This window comes from Callithrix jacchus, chromosome 3, assembly GCF_049354715.1.
Source record: "Callithrix jacchus isolate 240 chromosome 3, calJac240_pri, whole genome shotgun sequence".
Lineage (NCBI taxonomy): Eukaryota > Metazoa > Chordata > Mammalia > Primates > Cebidae > Callithrix > Callithrix jacchus.
The window spans coordinates 167,407,426-167,426,620 of NC_133504.1; the positions used below are offsets into that span (position 1 = coordinate 167,407,426).

The 19,195-nt window shown below is 36.5% G+C and overlaps 1 protein-coding gene across 10 annotated transcripts in view; it reads right to left on the reverse strand.

The window, feature by feature from the left end:
• Window positions 1-433: 433 nt before the first annotated feature.
• RBPJ (recombination signal binding protein for immunoglobulin kappa J region) overlaps window positions 434-19,195 on the reverse strand; it is a 266,159-nt gene continuing 247,397 nt past the window's right edge. For all 10 annotated transcript variants that reach the window (XM_054253440.2, XM_035293929.3, XM_054253439.2 and 7 more), the window contains 7 exons: window positions 17,091-17,265; window positions 12,734-12,871; window positions 12,467-12,579; window positions 6,425-6,565; window positions 5,264-5,419; window positions 4,797-4,900; window positions 434-4,624 (listed from right to left, as the gene is read on the reverse strand). In XM_054253440.2, the coding sequence (XP_054109415.2) occupies window positions 4,309-4,624; window positions 4,797-4,900; window positions 5,264-5,419; window positions 6,425-6,565; window positions 12,467-12,579; window positions 12,734-12,871; window positions 17,091-17,265 (1,143 nt within the window). In that variant the 3' untranslated portion in view covers window positions 434-4,308. The remainder of the gene's footprint in view (window positions 4,625-4,796; window positions 4,901-5,263; window positions 5,420-6,424; window positions 6,566-12,466; window positions 12,580-12,733; window positions 12,872-17,090; window positions 17,266-19,195) is intronic.

Sequence of the window (19,195 nt, forward strand, 5' to 3'; positions counted from 1 at the left end):
ATTAAAGAATACTATCCCCACTTCAAGGCCCACCCTACCCCCACCACCCAAAAGACAAACTATTTTGTGTTCCTTCCTATACCAGAGGAAATGACAACCTCATGTTGGAAAAGCAAGTTATTGCTGAGTAATATTCTCCCACTTTGTAGAAATCAGCTTTAAATGATTCTGAACTGAGAGACATGCCCCTGGAGTGACAAAGCCCATGTCACCATTTACATGGGGAAAAAAATCTCTTTAAAGCACTACATAGTTAAAAACACTGACAAGGAAATTAAATTAGCAGAGCTATATCACTTTGATGTGATATACGTGGTAAGGTAAGGCTGTAAATACACCAACTATAATATAGAATTTAATTGTATCTTTATGAAGTGTTCTGATATCAAAGACGATAATACATGCATCAGGCACATTTGACAGAAGACTACAATGGTTTACATTTCCTTTTTATTTATTCCTTGGAACTGCTCGTATTGCAGGTTTTTCATGGATGAAATATGGAACTGAGCAGATTCTTTTTTTCTACAAAATTATGGTATAAACTTGCTCAATTTTCTATCTTATTGCTAATAAACCTTACAGGCGCACAGTTTGTAAAATAAACCCCTTAAGGACTGAATGCGTAGAGCATGCTGCAAGGTACAAGAAATAAGCTAAAAATGAGCATATAAACCTACATCTGGACCAACACAGTACTGAATGCTGGCAAACATTTATCACAACACAGGGAAAAATTAACAAAAGGAGATACAGTTCAGTCCTGAAAGGGTTAAACAGAAACCCTAATATATTATTGTTTCTAACCATCCATCCCACATTACAGTGCTTGAAAACAAAGTCATAAGTCTGGCACAGAAATTACACATATTTGTTCAGTACTCATCAGAAACACAGCTGCTTTTGAAATCAAAATAACTTGGTTAGTAACAGCATTTTGTTTCAAAAGGAACCTCCTCCCCAGTAGATCTTCTGGTTAGCATGACTAGTTAGGTTAGTTCTCAAAAATGGCATTAAAAGTTTTGTGTGAAAGCACAGATGGTACCAGTTTCATTAAAAACAACAAAACAAAACAAAACAAAAAAACTAACCAGTTACGATTGCAGATAAGTCTGTGTAGTAAGAGTGACAAACATTTCACGATTAACTCATGTATAACAATGCCTTTAATTGCCACAGTTCAAAGAAAGTGAGCAGCAAATTAGATAGGATACTAGTGTTCAACTCTGAAATCACTCAAAATATAAAAGGCATTTTTACAGCCTTTAGCGTGCCTTCCCAATCTATGTGATAAATTAAATGAAACGAATAAAAACATACTAGATCAGAGACTCAGCTTCTACGTGAATGTTTAGAAATTGCATAGAGTCATGAGAGCATTAAGATACATTTCTAAGACGGAATTATTAAAAATTCAAACATACTATAACTGAAGCACTCACCATTCTAAGAAGAGAGTCTTTCTGAGGGTAAATGACTAGCATGTCTAATAATGCCATCACTGGAGGAGGGGCACAGTCTACTATAACCAGAGGACAAGGTTCCTATAAATTATATACTGAAAATGATTCACAAAGCCATGGAAAAAGATTTTAAGCAGCTGACAAAAGAACTACTGATGAACAATAAGCTACAATAGACAAATCATTTCACTCTAGTCTGTGGTATGAGAATGGCCAAAAATAAGTGGGGAAAAATGCCTGTGTAAGTACATTCTTGGACTTTTCAAAAAAAAGAGAAAGGGGTTTACAATCTAATATTTCAATTATCTTATTGAAAGAAAACAAAATGAGACATAAATGTTTGTTAAAAAAGCACAAGTTCATTTTAAGAAAGTCATGAACTTGAAAAATTATTCTTGAGCTACAAAGCTGGGTAAGGAAGAGTTTGTTCTTCAAAAGTATCTCTTCTGTTATTGGTTAATTTAATATGATTCCTTAACTAAATACCAAACCGAGGAAGTGGAGGAAACTTGTGGCCGTTAAAAGAAAAGCAGCACTAGGAACATGTTCATGCTCTGAACAAAAGCACTGCGTAATGACTCCTGCCATGACTCCACAGAGAGGAAGAACTACTACTCAGAAGTAAGCGGTCTGTAAGTAAGAGACGGTGAACAGTTACGACAAAGAAAGATAAGGCCACAATGAGTTCTGCCCTTGATCACTGAAACAGATTTAAGGTGTGAGGCAGGATTAGCTTATAATAGAGAAGCGAGTGACTGGAGCAGATCTGAAGAAAAAAGGCGATATAGAATAAAATACAGCCCGGGGGGTGATTAAAAAGGCTTGCAGTAAGAGAAAACCGCAATAACTGATTTAACCACCTAACGTGCTTTACGAATGACTTTCCCCTTGAAAACCGAGGAAAAGGCGATTTAAAGATGTCAGGAAGAGTATTTACAGTGGCATAGTCCGAGCAAAGAGTGAGTGTGAAGACAGCAAAGCTGAAGAAAAAATGATACTACTAATAATTTCTAAAAAGTCTATTAATGAAAACTTTTTCAAAACAGCCCAAGACACCAGAAAGACAATGTTCTGTACAGAAACGCTGAAGGAAGTTACAGTTTTGCATTCAAAAGGTACTGTGGCTCCTGTTTTATGGGACAGTAAAAGCTTACCACAATCTAGAGGTAGTTTTTACTCTAAGAAGGATGATTGTATTACGAGACTGTGTCATAAACATTACACACATGGTTCCTGTACTAAATACAGCCCAACGAGTCTGCTGCAATTTCAAAGAAACCAAACAAAAGTATAACCAACGTTCAGGAATGAAAGCGAGGTAAAACTGGCGAGTTTAGCATGCAAGGCCAACATACAACCCTGAATGCAACCAAATCTCAGCTGAAAAGAAAAGAAACATTTTCTGAGTTAGGAGACATTTGCGGAGATGCTCAGTATTAGAAAAGAGAAAACAAACAAAAAAAGGCAGAGAAAGAAGTGAAAACATAAGTTACATTTGCATTTTATAATCTTACAACTATTTGTCTCTAAAGTACTGTCTTCCAGCTATTTTAGTTGATCATCTAATAAAAGCATCTTATGTTTTAAGATTACAATGATCTTCTGGCCTAGGCTACCCCTCCAACCCCCCCAAAAAGTAAAGATAATAAAACATGCTTTTGCTGACATTTTCCTCATTCTACCATAAGGGCACCATCTACCAACTGGTAGCAAATACTTCTCATATTTTTTGTCACTTGCCAACAAGGCAGAAAATACCCTGCTGAATGAAATCACTGGGAACATTCCAAGTTCAAAATAAAATGTTTAACTTACACATAATACAAGTTATGTACAAGATTAGGAGGGGGAAACCTGAACAAATCCTGGAACACACGTATGTATTTACGTTATGGGAAAAGGGGAAATAATACTTCAAATATCAACATGTTCTGTGCCATTAACTCATTAATGGCTAAATGGCCACACCAAATTGCATGTGAATGTTAGAACCTCTTGGACAACCATTATAAATCCTTTTTTTTTAAAGGCAAACACAGAAGTAACTACCAACAGTGTCTGAGAAGAGAGACTAAGTTAACATACATTGCATGTATTGCAGGCAAGGCAGAGGCATTTTTTTAAAGCTTTTGCACAGACTTCATATAATCTTAAAAAAAAATATGTAGGCCTTTACAAGATTTGACTTGCTGAAATCCAAACAATTTTGACTCACGAAGAGTCGTAAGACTTCAGCCGAAAAAAAAAAAAAAAGAAAAGAAAAAGTTCCAGCCTTAGATCAAAAAAAAAAAAAAACCTGGAAGAGTATGATAATTAGATTAAACAAGGTCAGGCTAGGAACCCGAATGTATTTTAGAGCAAAAGCTCAAAGGTGGGCGGGGAAGAGAACAACCTATTTGGTAACAAGGTGTACTATAATACCGTGATATAAAAAAAGGTATGGTGAAAATGTACCTTTTACTAAAGCTTATACAATATACAAGTTCCTTGGTCCATAAAAACTATGTTAGATTTGTGTCTTCTAGTTTGTTCAACTTGTATTCCAGCCACATTATTTACTTCTTGCCCATTTAAACAAAACCAAAGAAAAACCAACCAACCAACCAACAAAACTGCTGAAAACTTGATTTCCAATAGTTTGTACATTTTGATGTTTTGTTTTGTTTTACTGTGGCTTCTGCATTTCAAATCAGCACTTGTAGACAGATAATGGGGTTCTGAATAGTATCACTTGGTATGAAAAGTTTTCCCAAGAAACCACAAAAGATTGTTCATTTTTTTTCTCCTTTTTTGTCAACTGTTTGCCACACTCAAGTCAATTTAAGTCCTAGCAAAAAGACGGTAGTTAGGATACCACTGTTGCTGTGGATGATGTGACACTGGTTGAATTTGTGCTGGCGTTTGTGTAACTTCCCTCGCTGTTTGTGTTTGATTCATTAGGGGGCACCTGGCTTGAATTGGCTCGAAGGATTGCTCCTGCTGCGCTGCAGTGTGGCCGTGGCCCTGGTTCTGGTGTGTAGGTAAAGGTAAGGCTGGTGGAATAAATGATTCCATCATTTCGGACCAAAGTTACTGGAACCTGGACTGGTTGCCTGACCCATCTCCAACCTTCTCGGAATGCAGAAATGTCTGGGACGACACAGAGCATACTTTCCCCACACCTGAGGAGGAAATATAAATCACTTAAAAGCACTTTAAAAAAGCAAACTACATTTTTAAAATGAGACTTAAGGCAAGGTTGTTTAATACATTGTAATCAATGCCAGGACAAAGACTCTCCTGTACCCACACCCCTCACAACCTCTGGATGATGTAAAAAGTTTTATCAAGTACCTGTACATAGTTTCAGCTTCTACATCCCCAAACCACACTCGTAAATTTGGAGTGAAATTCTGTCCTGTAAGTTCAAGCATTGCTACGTCCCCACCGCCATTCAACTGCAATTCACAGAAAATCACAACACTGAGAAAACTTTTCATTTTTCATTAAAGTACACAAATTAGATTCATTCAACTTTCATTTGTTTTTTACAAAAAGGGCAATTAAATGATTTTTATTACAAAGCTAGCTAAAAACATTTCAATTTAACAAACAAGTTTATTTCCATTTAAATTTCCTGGCAAGTATGCTCCTTCTAATTTTTTTTTTTTTTTAATCAACAAATGGTGTATGTTAAAATCTCCAAATCACACAATTGGGGGAAAAAAATCAAAACTCCCATGAAATGAAATGATGCCAAGTCATAGCTAAGAGTAACTGCAAAGAAGAGCTAAAGGCCAATTTGGATTAGATGGTCTCACCTGAAGGCTCTCTACAACAGGCACAGGCGTGACTGGGGCAAGGACAGGGCCCATTCCCTCGTAAAATGTATACTCTGCCTTATCTGTGCTAATGATTGTCCAGGAAGCGCCATCATTTATCATCTCTTTATTTGGTTCTTTTGGGCATGGAGTGGCCTAATGAAGAAAGAAGTTTAGACACTAAGTTTTATACACTTTGTATTAATAGTATAAGAAAATTCTATCAAAGTAACCCTCAGACAAGAGTTCTTAAGAGAATTTAGTAAAAACTTAGAAACTTTCTAAAGCATGGTGCTTTGCCAATCCCTATATAAACACAAACAGAATATTAATACAGAAACCCCATGACAACAGTTTTTGTTATAATACAAACTATTTCAGTGACATATAATAATACCTTTCACAACAACCAGTACAGGTACAATTTCATTAATAGCAGATCAGTATCTGTGATGTACATGGATGTTTAAGACTCTTCAGGGACTCCTAAGAAAGAGAATGGGCGTCCTCATGCTTAGGAAATAGCTAGAAGCATATGTGCTTTCCAAAGGAGTGACTCAAGATGGGAAGGCAAAGCCCCTACCCCTACCTTAACAGACCTAGACCAGGGACTCAGCATGCCCATCAGTGTGTGTGACCATCTCTCTGGAACAGGAGTTTACAAAGGAGTTTCACATGAAACTGTAACTATCTTATTAAATCATCTGCCCACATCATAATTTCATGAAAGCCGGGTAAATGTAAGGCATTAGGTTTTAAAGCATGTCATCATTACTATCTTGGGAAACCACAATGTAAATCTTGATGAGATTTTGAGGCTTCTCCCAGAAAAATGCTTTGTCTATACAAGGTTTGCCCACAATTTCAGAAGATTCAATGAGCACTGAAAATCTATTTTTGGACATCCTGAGGGGCTCTTCATTCCTCAATTAAGAACCCTGGAACTAGATGTACCTGTTTTTCTGAGAACATGTTCATAATTTTGAGTTCTTCCTTGAGAAAGGATTGCTCACATGTTTGAGGACTGTGTATTAAGGATGCACAGTCCTGAGATAAATATCTGCATATATAATTAACAGCAAATGAAAAGTTCCTATTTTTCCAAGCTGTCAACCTCACAGTTTGTACATTTTAGATCCTAACAGTAATTAAAAAACATACCTGAAATTGAATTATTCTTTCTTGAGAAAGGCACAAGTACATTCTTTCTGTATCCTTAAGGTAAAATGCACATTTATGGAGTTGTGACACAGGATCATCTGCATCCAATAATGCGGTCTGCTTATCAACTTTCCTAATTATCTATATTTAACAATTAAGAAATAACAGAGGTCATTCACACATGGAAAGGATTTCCCTTGTGTACAATATCAAAAGTACACAGAAGTTACATACTATATAATAATATATCACAGTTATTTGTCCTATGCCTACATATATAAAAACATTCACAAACAAAAAGGCTAGGAATAAAAAACAGCTTTAGGTTGCAAGCATGTCAGAATGTAGAAATTGTTACACTCTTCCATGAACATCTAAAATAAAAACATCAGGCTGGCAGGCAGTTGTTTTCTAGATCAGCGCTTTTCAAACGTTAATCTGCACACCAATGACCTGGGGTTCTTAAGAAAAATACAGGTTCTGATCCAGCAGGACTCTTGTGGGGCCTGATATTCTGCATTTCTAACAAAATCCCAGGTAATGTTAATGCTGCTGGCCAATGGACCATATCATGAATAGCAAGTTCTGATGATCTTTTCCAACAATATGCATATAATAACAAATATTCCAACATCAAAGCGAAAAATCTCTAGAAGGCGACTGTCAGTGCAAACATCTTATATTCACTATCCAATACTTATATATTTAAAAACAAAACAAAGCTAAACTAATGTTATAGATTACAAAATGGGCTTAGAGAGGTCAGATAAATTGCTCAAAATACCAGTTTAGTAGCTGAAGGACCAGAATATGTCCTGATCCCAGGACTGGCTGCCTGGCCAACTGATCTCTTTCCATTACACTCTAAAATCTTATAATCCAACTAGTGTACAAAGCACATGAATATATGAAAGATAATACTATCAAAACCTACATGACACGTGACACCTAGAAGGTAATGGCTAAGTAGATGATGATGACGCAGAGCAATATTTGACGCAATAAACCTTTACTGTTTCCTGTCTACTGATCACTTCCAACAACATACAAACATACTATCTCTCATCTCAAAATCTAAAGTAAAGAAAACCCTGACTACATGCCCCTGTCCCTCCCTCTCACTACCTGCTTCTCTGCAAATGCCTCTTCCTCACTGTTCAATCTCCTGCAATCTCTCCAGCCTTTTATCTCAAAGACTCCACTACAACTGCTTGTCAAAGCCACCAAGGATTTCCAGACAGACGCATCTCATGGCACTTTTCTGTCTTCATTTTACTTCGTTTTCTCAGACGCGCTCAATACATTTCGCTTTCAGGGCTACACCTGATCCAACTGACCTTTTGAATGCTCAGAGCCAAGTCCTCAGCCCTTTTCTTCCCTCTTTATAATCTATACTGTTTAAAACATTTAGAGGTTGACAACTCCCAAATTTATTATCTCCAGACTTACCTTCTCTCTTGCATTCAATCTGTATGTACACTTAACTGCCTATTCAACATTTCCACTTCTGATGTCTAACAGGCATCTTAAGCTTACCATGTTGAAAACAGAATTTTGGATTTCCTCCTAAACTTGATCCTTTCAGGCCAACTCATCTAGGTTAACAAATAGCACCAGCATTCACTCAATCCAAAAACCTTGAGTCATCCTTGATACCTTGCTTTCTCTCATACCCAACCATCCAGTCTGTCAGCAAATTCTGTCAGGTCCACTTTCAAACAAATCTGTCACCTCTCACCACCTTACTACTATGATCCTGGTCTAAGATAGCATCAGCTCTTGTCTCCATTGTGACAACAATCCAAACACCTGTCTCTGCTTCCACAGCCACATTGCCATGCTCTCTTCTCCACACAGCAGCCAGATGTATGCTTCTAAACAAAAAAGGGCCTTCATGCCCTGTTTAAAACCCTCCAGTGGCCTTCTAACAAACAGAGATAACATGAAGTCCTTACCCTAGATACAGAGAGGGATCCTAAAAAATCTTGCCTAGGGCTAACCTTACAGCTTAAGTTCCTGCCACTTTCCCACTCCTCCTTCCGCTCCAGCTCCAGCTCCACTGGTTTCTTTACTAGTCCTCACACATCCCCTGCCTTCAGTTCTGTTTGCCTGAAATGCTCCTCACTTAGTTAGTCGTTCTTTGACTTCATTCTGGTCCCTCCAGATGGCGCCACTGCACTCGAGCCTGGGCGACAGAGTGACATGACACTCTGCCTCATTAATTAATTAATTAATTCTGAAATTCAAAAAGACTTCCCTGACCTCTCTAAGTGCTCCTCCAATTCTCTAAACCTTTATTATCTTGTTTTGTCTTCTCATCGCTACATAAATCCCTTACATGGGTATTTGGCTTATCATGCTACCAAAATATAAACTCCAGGAGGAGAGGCACTCAACTTTGCATGCATTGTACCTCTAGCATCTAGACAGTGCCTGGCACACAGAAGGTGCTCAGGACTACTGGAGCTTGCATGTACACACGCACAAATGTAATGCTTTCCTCCACAATCTTTAATAGTAACCTCTGTGAAGATTAAATGAATCAGAATATGTAAAGATGCTCACAATAGTGCCATATTATGCAATGTAGACTTTTATTGCTTGAGTAACACTTCGCTTATACTAAAAGATCATTTTGCTTCCACTAATCCACAACTGTATAAAGGTCCAATCTTTAAAGTTAACAGTTTTTATAATTACACATTTTTAGCTTTGTAGTTTATTAGAATTGTCATCCTACTAACACCACCAATTTTTGCGTTTAAGAAACAGGCATTACATTTTTAGCAATTTTCTAAGACAGTTGGTGAGACTGATTAAACTCAAGCAAAATGTTTCAAATCAGGCTGGGTGTGGTGGCTCATGCCTGTAATCCCAGCACTTTGAGAGACCAAGGCCAGCAGATTGCCTGAGGTCAGGGAGTTTGAGACAAGCCTGGCCAACATGGCAAAAACCCCATCTCTACTAAAAATTACAAAAATTAGCCAGGCATGGTGGCACACTCCTGTAGTCACAACTATTCAGGAGGCTGAGGCAGCAGAATCGCTTGAACCCAGGAGGCAGAAGTTGCTGTGAGCTGAGATCACGCCATTGCACTCCAGCCTAGGTGATCGAGTAACACTCCGTCTTAAAAACGTTTCAAAACAATGCTAAAGTTTTCAAGCTGCATTTAAATTCAATGAGGTTAGGATTTTGGGGAAATAACTAATTTTCTCAATGACGTAAGTCTAAAGCTTCCTTCCTCTAAGTCTACAGCACTCATTTATAAGTCTCCACCACAGGAGAATAGTAATTTTTCTACAGAACTGTTGCTGGTGTGCCCTACTGTTTCTCCACTAGCTAGTAAGAAGCATGCTGAGAACATGGGCCACAACTGGTTTTTCATTCATGATGATAGTTCTTTGGACATAGATATTGCTAAATGACCTAGCTCTTCTCAATAAAGAAATCAAAGCTGTCCAAAGATTGTACCAAGACCTTGCTTTGATGATTTCTAATTAAGAAAAGGAGGAAAGAAATTTTAGAAAACAAGTAGTACTAACTCTAATTTAAGCTAGGTATGTGGTAGATTATGCGTCCAGAAAACATCAGGGGTTACTCCAACCAGCTCTCTCTTTTCTCTAAGCTGGTTCTATAGTCTGTTTGTACAATATTTACCATACCTCTGAGGTTAAGTGGATACAGCCCTAAAGGACAAGAAACATGTTTTATTCATATTCTTAAATACTATACCTACTGAACGCTCAGTATATGTTGGTGAAGTTTATTTTACTGGGTTGTTCACCAAAGCAATGATGTACTTTTATACCTTACACTGAAGAACACTGACAAAGCCTTAGAAGTGGAGTGAAACCAGTGACACAACAGATCTTAAATAACCCCAACTCCTTGAATATCTGACAACTTTGATCAGTACATGGGGTAAATGGCCAACTGAGGTTTCTCATTAACTGGCTAGATCTCTGTGGATTATGGCTCTTTTGACAGCAACCTAAAAAAAAGAATACTTTACTGAGACATTTATCCCATTAAAAGGTGGTCTTGGAGGGATAGTGTTTTCCAAGCAAAGCTCTCAAATGAGGTTGGTATTCTAGGAAGCATTAAATGCAACTTTCAGATAATAAGGTAGGATTATTCTTTTGAAGAGCCTATGAAAGCTACAGGATGCTATCTCTGTTGAAAACAGCATGTAAATGGAGGTAGGAAGTAATGTAGACATCGAAAATCTAGATACGATTTTGAGGAAACTAGTCAGAATTCCTCAGTCATGAAACCCCTAGAAAGATTTATTTATCAGCGTCTTAATAATGGTACTGTAACTTTTTTTAATAAGTTAATTTTTTTATTGCAACATTTTTATATAAAGCCATATAGTTTTGAGTGGCTTCAATTAATGATGACTTAAACTTCAATTAATGATGACTTTCAAGCAAGGCAGACTACTGGTACTTTACAAACAACTGTAAATGAAAACACTGTTTTAAAATTTGGGGCTGTCTTCTAAGTGGTTTGTATTTTAAACTATTGGTGATCGGAAGAATCATCCTCCGAAACTGTGTTTCTGCAATACAAGCATTTAACATCAAAGCAAACAAACATCATCCTTGGAACAGAGGAAATGAATGAGAAGAGAAAAAAATAAATAAATGCTGATTCCGATTTTTCGCTTGCTTCTGGTCTTCTGCTGTTTTTCATGCCCTTCATTCCCTAACATTACCCTTTTTATTATAATTTGTCTCAGCTGCAAAGCTTTACTGATTACTGTTACTATACTTCATGTCTTCTAACCTACTGCATTGAAATAGGAAATAAAATCACCTTGTACAATCATGACAGAGGAAAAAAAACAAAAAACAATAACAAAGAAATGAATCACTGGTTTAGAAAACTGTAGATCAACCCAGCCTCTGCTGAAATAGCTCCAGAAAATATAAGCCTGTGGAATATTTCACCAAAAAAATTAACAGAAGGCATGTTTAGAAACAATACTAAATGTTCTACTTGCCCAACTTCCTCCATCTGACCTTGAATCAAACTTAATCATAAATCCCCTTCATCTTTTAATATAAATAAATTGCATTGTTTCAGAAAAGGAGAAGGAAAATTGGGAAGGGGGTGGTGCTACAGAGGACTTTTCATTTTACTAACAAAAGTAGTTTTTACAGTTTCAAGATCTCTTTTTCTGTGGTTGTTGAGACAGGATCTCACTCTGTTGCACCAGCTAAAGTGCAGTGGCACAATCACTGCAGCCTTGACCTCTGGAGCTCAAGTTATCCTCCCACTTCCGCTTGATACTACAGGTGTGCGCCACCATGCCTAATTTTTTTTTCTTTTCATGGTAAAGACAGAGTTTGACTATGTTGCCAGGGCTAATCTCAAACTCCTGAGCTCCAGTGATACCAGGACTATTCACCTCTCCTTCTCCTGCCTTCACCTGTCAAAGTGCTGGGATTGCAGGTGTGAGCCACCATGCCTGGCTGAGTTTTAACATCTTCTATCGAACAAAAGCCCTAAATCCTATGCCCCTCTCCCAAGTTAGAAATAGCAATTTTATTTACGTTTTAGTAAATCTATCTTCTTGTGAGAGAGTAAGCTAACAAAAATTATGCTTATATTTTAAAAGGAATAAGAATTTCTTCTTTTTGAAAACTTGGTCCTACATTGGGATATGGCAGGTACCACAAAAAATGAATACAGTATATCGCTGCCTTAGTAAAGAAAAGAAATGCAATTTATAGTGCCCTCTACTGAACGGCTTCAGATAAACAGCCAAAAAGAAAATTGCCACCAAAATTTATTGGAAATCATTTAAGAAAAAAATCATTAAGAATGTACTTGCAAAAACTGGCTAATTACCTTAAAGCATTTCGAAAATAAGGTAAGGTATAACTGTCAATTATAAACAACAGTGATTACTAACATTTTTTAAAATTAAAAGGCATAAAATTGAGGTATGTTTTTTACATTTGAATGTTGTGGCTTTCCTGTTTAAAGAATTAATTTTTATTTCATGTTATCACTAAAGCAAAAGAAGAGCCATACCAATCTTGGGAGTGCCATGCCAGTAACTGAGCACACAAGTTTGACTGTTTGTCCATAGTGGATATAGCCATCTCTGACTGTGAATTCTTCTCCTTCTGATTCATCATCATCCACTACAGAGGGTGGAAAAAGAAATCAGATTGTCATCTATTAGAATTCATTTTATGATAAGGCAAATGACAAAACTTAATCTATCCATGTATCTCATTATCAAAAGAATTTAACAATTTCACACTAAAAACATGAAATGCACATTTTTATACTCACAGAGATGAATGTAAAATGCTCCCCACTGCTGTGAACTGGCATGAAAATTACCTCCTTCTACATGCAAGTATCTGGTACTAACTGTCTGGGATCGCAGTCGATTAAACAGAGCCACCTTTGTTCCTGAGGCAATGCATACTGGCAAAGAAAAAAACAGCTCTTATTTATGTGATTGGAGAAGAAGGTAGGGAAGGAGCACAAGAAGGAAATTCTGCTTGGCAGTTTATAATTATTCTTTATTATCATTTAACAGTTTGACAAATATTTTCACCTTCCAAGACAGTATAGATAATACCAAAAACGAAATCAAAGTAACCGTTAATAATATGCAGCTGATGATATCAAACAGCCATAAAAATAGTTTTAAAGGGAAAGCTACACAGAAAGTTTAATGTGGTGCTGATTATAAAAGAAAAAATTTTTTAAATAATAAATGTTAGTAGAAATTTAAATGACCTATTTGAATGATGTATTTCTAAATATGCTGATAAGAAAATATCATTGAATGGAAAAGCACACTATACAATACTCTGTATATCGTGTTTCCATTAGGCAAACGTATATATTTTTAATATGTGTTTGCATCCAATTCCACAGAATACATGCATAGAAAAGGGACTAGAAGGATGTTTATCAAAGTTGATGACAAATGCTTCTGCATATTGTGATTTTAGAAAATCCTGCTTTCTTCTAAATACCTTAAAGTACTGTATGAAATTTCTTGAAAATAAATTTATGTAAGCAGAAAAAATTCTGAATGTGAAATATGTTCTCAGCCATCAAGAAACTAATATGCAGTACACCACAAAGTTAAAGCAGTTAATAAAACTGTGTTATTTGAAATGCAGGAGCATACCACCACCTATACAGTAGGCTTTGCTTTTCAGCAAGAAAACAAGAACCAAAGGACAACAAACTTAAACCTGATCAAGATTCTAGATGAAAGATTCTCTCCTTGACCAAACTTTTAAGCAGGCTGCCTGAGCATTCAACTAGCGTTCGTCTTTGAACCCTGTCATCAGTCTGTTTAGCGCAGGTGCAGCAAGAATCCTCCTAAATTATCCCCTACTCTGAATCTATGATCACTTTAGCAGAAATCCTAAGTCAGGTCAGCAAGAAACCCCCTACCTGTGATGTCTCCTTTTAGTAGGTTTCCATCCACTGACCCTCTAACTCTGCTCCTTGGCTATACATCCCCAATTGTCTGTTGCATTTTGAAATGGAACTTGGTTCTACACTAAGTCTTCTTTCCCCTGTTCCAACAGTCCTGAATGAAATCTGTCTTTCCAAGTAGCACCCCCACTCTATTTCTTTTTGACTCTATCAATTCATAGAAAATATGTTAATACCAAATAAATGAAATTGGCAAAATCCAGTATGTGAAAATCTCTAGTGGCTAAATGTCTCAACTTACTTGAATAAATTGCAAGAGTCGGGGGGTGTCCATAAAGAATACTCAGGGAGTCTCACAATATAAACTGTACTACGTGGTAGATCTGAATTTTGATTCAAGCAATCTTATTTTTTAAATGACATTTTAGACCATTTTAAATTTGAACACTGATTAGATATGCACCAAACTAAAATAAAGGCAGAAGAAAGTGGGGCTGGAGTATGGGGTATAGATGAAGATAAGATTGGTTGAATTTAAGATCACTGTTGAAGTTAGAGAATGAACATTAAGTTTCATTTTATGATGCAACTCTGTCTACTTGAGTGTGTTTGAAAATTTTTCATAATAAAAACTAAGTGATATTAGTGGACTGAATGAACTAAAATAAAACCAATATAAGAAACCCATGAGCTCATAATAAGACAAAATGTAAAGCAAGCAAGCAAAACAAATACCCTAAAATCCCACTGGTCACCTTCAAGGAGTATTATCATTATTCTGCAAATTTGTAAACAATCAAGCAGCTAATCCTGCCTTTTCATTACATGCTACGATTGAAGCAGAGACCTGATATGGCCAAGTTCCTCTCTGTAGAAAAAGCTCCAGCTAACAAATGCAGAAGTTATGAATTTTAAAAATTAGAATATCACCATTTTGCAGCATTTAATAAAAGGGGTTTAAGCATCATCAATGGCTACTAAAACCATTAGGTTAAAGTTTGCTGAGGAACTTTATGGATGGATTAGACTAACAATAGCTGAAATACTATAATTAATCTTAACATGAAAAAAAATTGGATCATCAGATATTATGACTTTTGATCAATGGAAATGAATGTATATTTTACCAACTAGTTCTGAAAGTTTTTACGTCTAACCACCAGTTCATGGAAAATAAGAGAGAGAAAACATGTAATCCAAACCCAAAATATGGAAATTCCACAACAGGAAAAATGATCCAGTTTCTTCAACAAATAAATGACATAGAAGGAAAACAAAGGTGAGAGAGGGTGAGAAGAAACTAATACAGACTAAAATGCATGGACCTTGTCTGAATCCATGTTTGAACAAACCACTGTAAAACAAAACAAAGCAAAAAAACTATAAAAACACTGTGGGCCAATCTGATAAATCTGTACATGGAATAAGATATTAGATGGCAATAAAGAGCTGCTGTCAACTCTGTTAGGTATAATGATGTTTCAAAAGAAAAGGCATGTATTAGTCACTATTGCAGAAATTCTGGTTGAAAGGTCAGGATGAGATTTACATTAAAATACGCTAGCAATTAGAAGACGAAGAGGTGTTGGTGGTGATGGAGATGATGAAACAGAATTGATAAAACCTGTTGAGGCTAGGTGGATGGTTTCTCCCCTTTATATACATCTGAAAGTCTCAGCCAGCCACTGGCTCAAAATCCCAGCACTTTGGGAGGCTGAGGAGGGTGAATCACTTGAGGTCAGGAGTTCAAGACCAGCCTGGCCAACATGGTGATGTAGAGATGGGTTGTCTCTACTGAAAAATACAATAATCAGCTGGGCATGATGATGGGCACCTGTAATCTCAGCTATTTGAGAGGCTGAGGCAGGGAGGATTGGCTGAACCTGGGAGATGGAGTTTGCAGCCTGGATGACAGAGTGGGAGTCCATGTCAAAAAAAAAGTCTCCATAATAAAAAGTTAAAAAAAGAAAAATAGGTGTGGAGGTTAAATTTATAATTCAGACAGTATACTTCTTTGGTAGTCTAAAAATAGGCTGATGAGACAGCAGTCTCTGCCAGAGCAACCACATTAAAATTTTGTTTAGATTCTCAGGAAGACCTGCCAAAGCCCATTTAATTAAGTGTTTTTCAAAGGGGTGCTTTTTTGACATTGTGGGTAGATCAATTATTTGTGGAATGGGAACTATCTTGAACATTGCAGGACATTTCAATTCAGCATCACAGACTCAAGACACCCAAAGCCAACATCACCCCCAGTAGTCACTGTAACAACAGAAAGAGAAAACTTCCCATTTCCCCAAAATGTCCCTGGGAGCACTGAGGAACCAACTCTTGTTAAGAACTGCTTCATTAGACCACATAATGTTGATTTACAATTTTTTAAAAAAAGAGAATAAAGAGGGCCACAAAAATATTAGTAAAGAATGAATTGGAGAAAAAGGAATACTTTTACACTGTTGGTAGGAATGTAAATTAGTTCAACCATTATGGAAGACAGTGTGGCAATTCCTCAAGCATCTAGAGACAGAAATTCCATTTGACCCAGCAATCCCATTACTGGGTATATACCCAAAGGATTATAAATCGTTCTATTATAAAGACATATGCACACGTATGTTTGTTGTGGTGCTGTTTACAATAGCAAAGACTTGGAACCAACTCAAATGCCCATCAATGAGAGACTGGACAAAGAAAATGTGGCACATATACACCATGGAATACTCGCCATAACAAATGACGAATTTATTTCCTTTATAGAGACATGGATGAATCTAGAAACCATCATTCTCAGCAAACTGACGCAAGAACAGAAAACCAAACATCGAGTGTTTTCACTCATAAGCAGGTGACGAACAATGAGAACACTTGGGCACAGGGAAGAGGACAACACTCACTGTGGTAGGTGTAGGGGGGTAGAGGGGAGGGACAGCAGGGGGCGAGGAGGGATAACACCAGGAGAAATGCCTGATGTAGGTGATGGGGGAGGTGGAGACAGCAAACCACCATGGTATGTATGTACTTATGCAACAATCCTGCAGGATGCAGGATGTGCACATGTACCCCAGATCCCAAAGTACAATTTAAAAAAAAATCTTGAAAGGAACAACAACAACAACAACAACAAAGAATGACTAATTGGCTATTGAAAAGGCAATTTTTAATTTTAAAAAAGTCCCTTAATTATTTATGATTAATTATTAATGGTGGGAGTTGGAGATAAATAAGGAAACTCAAGCATACATACAGTCAGCATTTTTCAATGACTGCTTCTTTTTGGAAGGTTTGGAGATGACTTTTATCCGCTTGCTGAGGAACACACCAATGTCATCACTGTTGCCATAGAACATCTTTACAGACAACATGAAGTGCTTTCGCTTGTCTGAATCAGATATGTACAATGTTTTGGCTGTGCAATAGTTCTATAGGAAAAAAAGTAATGTTTTAATAGCAACAAAAACTTGTTTGTTTATTTAGTATCTACAATTCAGAATGGCCATGGGTTAAGTGAAAATAAGTAACACAATTACAATGGATAGCTGATAAAACCAACTACAAAAATTATCAATTGTAAAAATTACCGAAATTGATTTCTGAAAAGTACAAAACCTTCCTTATAAAGGCTATAAAACACAAACATTGTCAACTAATGTATCCTCTTTAAAAGATCATTTAAAAAAATAGTCCTTTCTTGTTTTATATAGTTCTACAACTGTGCCATGGAATTATCACTCAGTGTTACAGCAGTAATTTTTAAAAGCAGAATTTTTACTGTTAAAAAAAAAATCAATGACTATCTTTCTGCCATATATATATATATATATATATATATATATTTATATATATATAAAGCTATCAGAATTCAACAGAATTATGTAAAAGATTTTAGCAGTTCTTCTCAAAATAGTGCACAGAATGTTTTTCTTTATATAGACAAAAGCTAGAGTAATCACTTCTAAGTTTGAGGAAAACAATCACTTCTAAGTTTGAGGAAAACAAAGTGGATGACTACAAAATATCTTAAACCAGAAAGAGATTTAAGTATACTTTAAAGAACTGTTTTTAAAATGATTAACTTTGCCCAAAAGGACCATTCATATTCTATCACCAAAAGAAGTGAATTTAAAGGTAATAGAGAAAATGCTCAAGGCATTATGTCAGTTTACCAGAATTCAAATTTTGATAACTGAAAAGATGGTATTAAAGAGTTATAGCACTTTACAAACAGCAAAGACACTTCAAAATGCTACTGCTTATATGATATGAGACAATTCTAAAATCTTTCCTATTCGCTTGATCCCTGTGTATTAGGGAGGAGTCTAAATTACTATCCTTTTCCAGATAGGATAAATGATGCTGAAACACAGTGTAAGTATCTAAAATATCTTAATTACATTTTTTAAAAGATCAACATTCCACTTTAAAATTAAGCTAAACAAGTTTCTTCAACTACCTCTGCTGTATCTTCCTTTTAAAAAACAGAGTAAATGCTACTCAGGAAACAGTTAATGCCTTCTAGGTTTTTATCTTTAAAATTTTACTCACAGACAGCCTTGGCAGCAGACAAAATTACTGGAATGGCTTACTGTATTTCTCATAGCAAAGCTATATGAGAAAATTCAGGTGCCATCCTGAACATTATATATTCAATTAAGTTTTTAAAAATCAAAAGTTTGGTAAACACTTTGAGAGGTTCTGCTCCGTCAAAGGCAAAAATAAGATAAAGCTAATCATGGTAATAAGAAAAATAAAAACAGGCCGGGGTGGTGGCTCATTCCTGTAATTCTAGCACTTTGGGAGGCCGAGGTGGGCAGACTGCTTGAGTCCAGAAGTTCGAGATCAGCCTGGACAACATGGTAAAACCCCATCTCTATGAAAAACACAAAAATTATCCAGGCATGGTCGGGCAAGGCTGTAGTCCCAGCTACTCAGGAGGCTGAGGTGGGAGGGTCGATTGAGCCCCGGAGGCAGAGGTTGTAATGGGCTGTGATCCCACCACTGCACTCCAGCCTGGGTGACAGAGCGACATCCTGTCTCAAAATGAATAAAGAAACAAAAAATAACAGTACTTTGCAGTCACATTACTCCTTGCACCCAAGATCTCCAACACATTCAGAGACAGCAACTGTGAGCTGCTATACCCATGGGTCTGCCATACTCTTAAAAAAGACAACACTGAAGGTCAAATTAAGCCTAAACAATGAAATTGTTCTGGACCATACGATGAAGTCTATGAAAATGGGTATCAATGTACTAAAGCAGACAGTCACGGGAATCAAAAATGAAATGTATATCTAAATGAAGGGAATCACATTCTAATGGGAAAGCTTAAAAATGTTGACTGCTTAATTT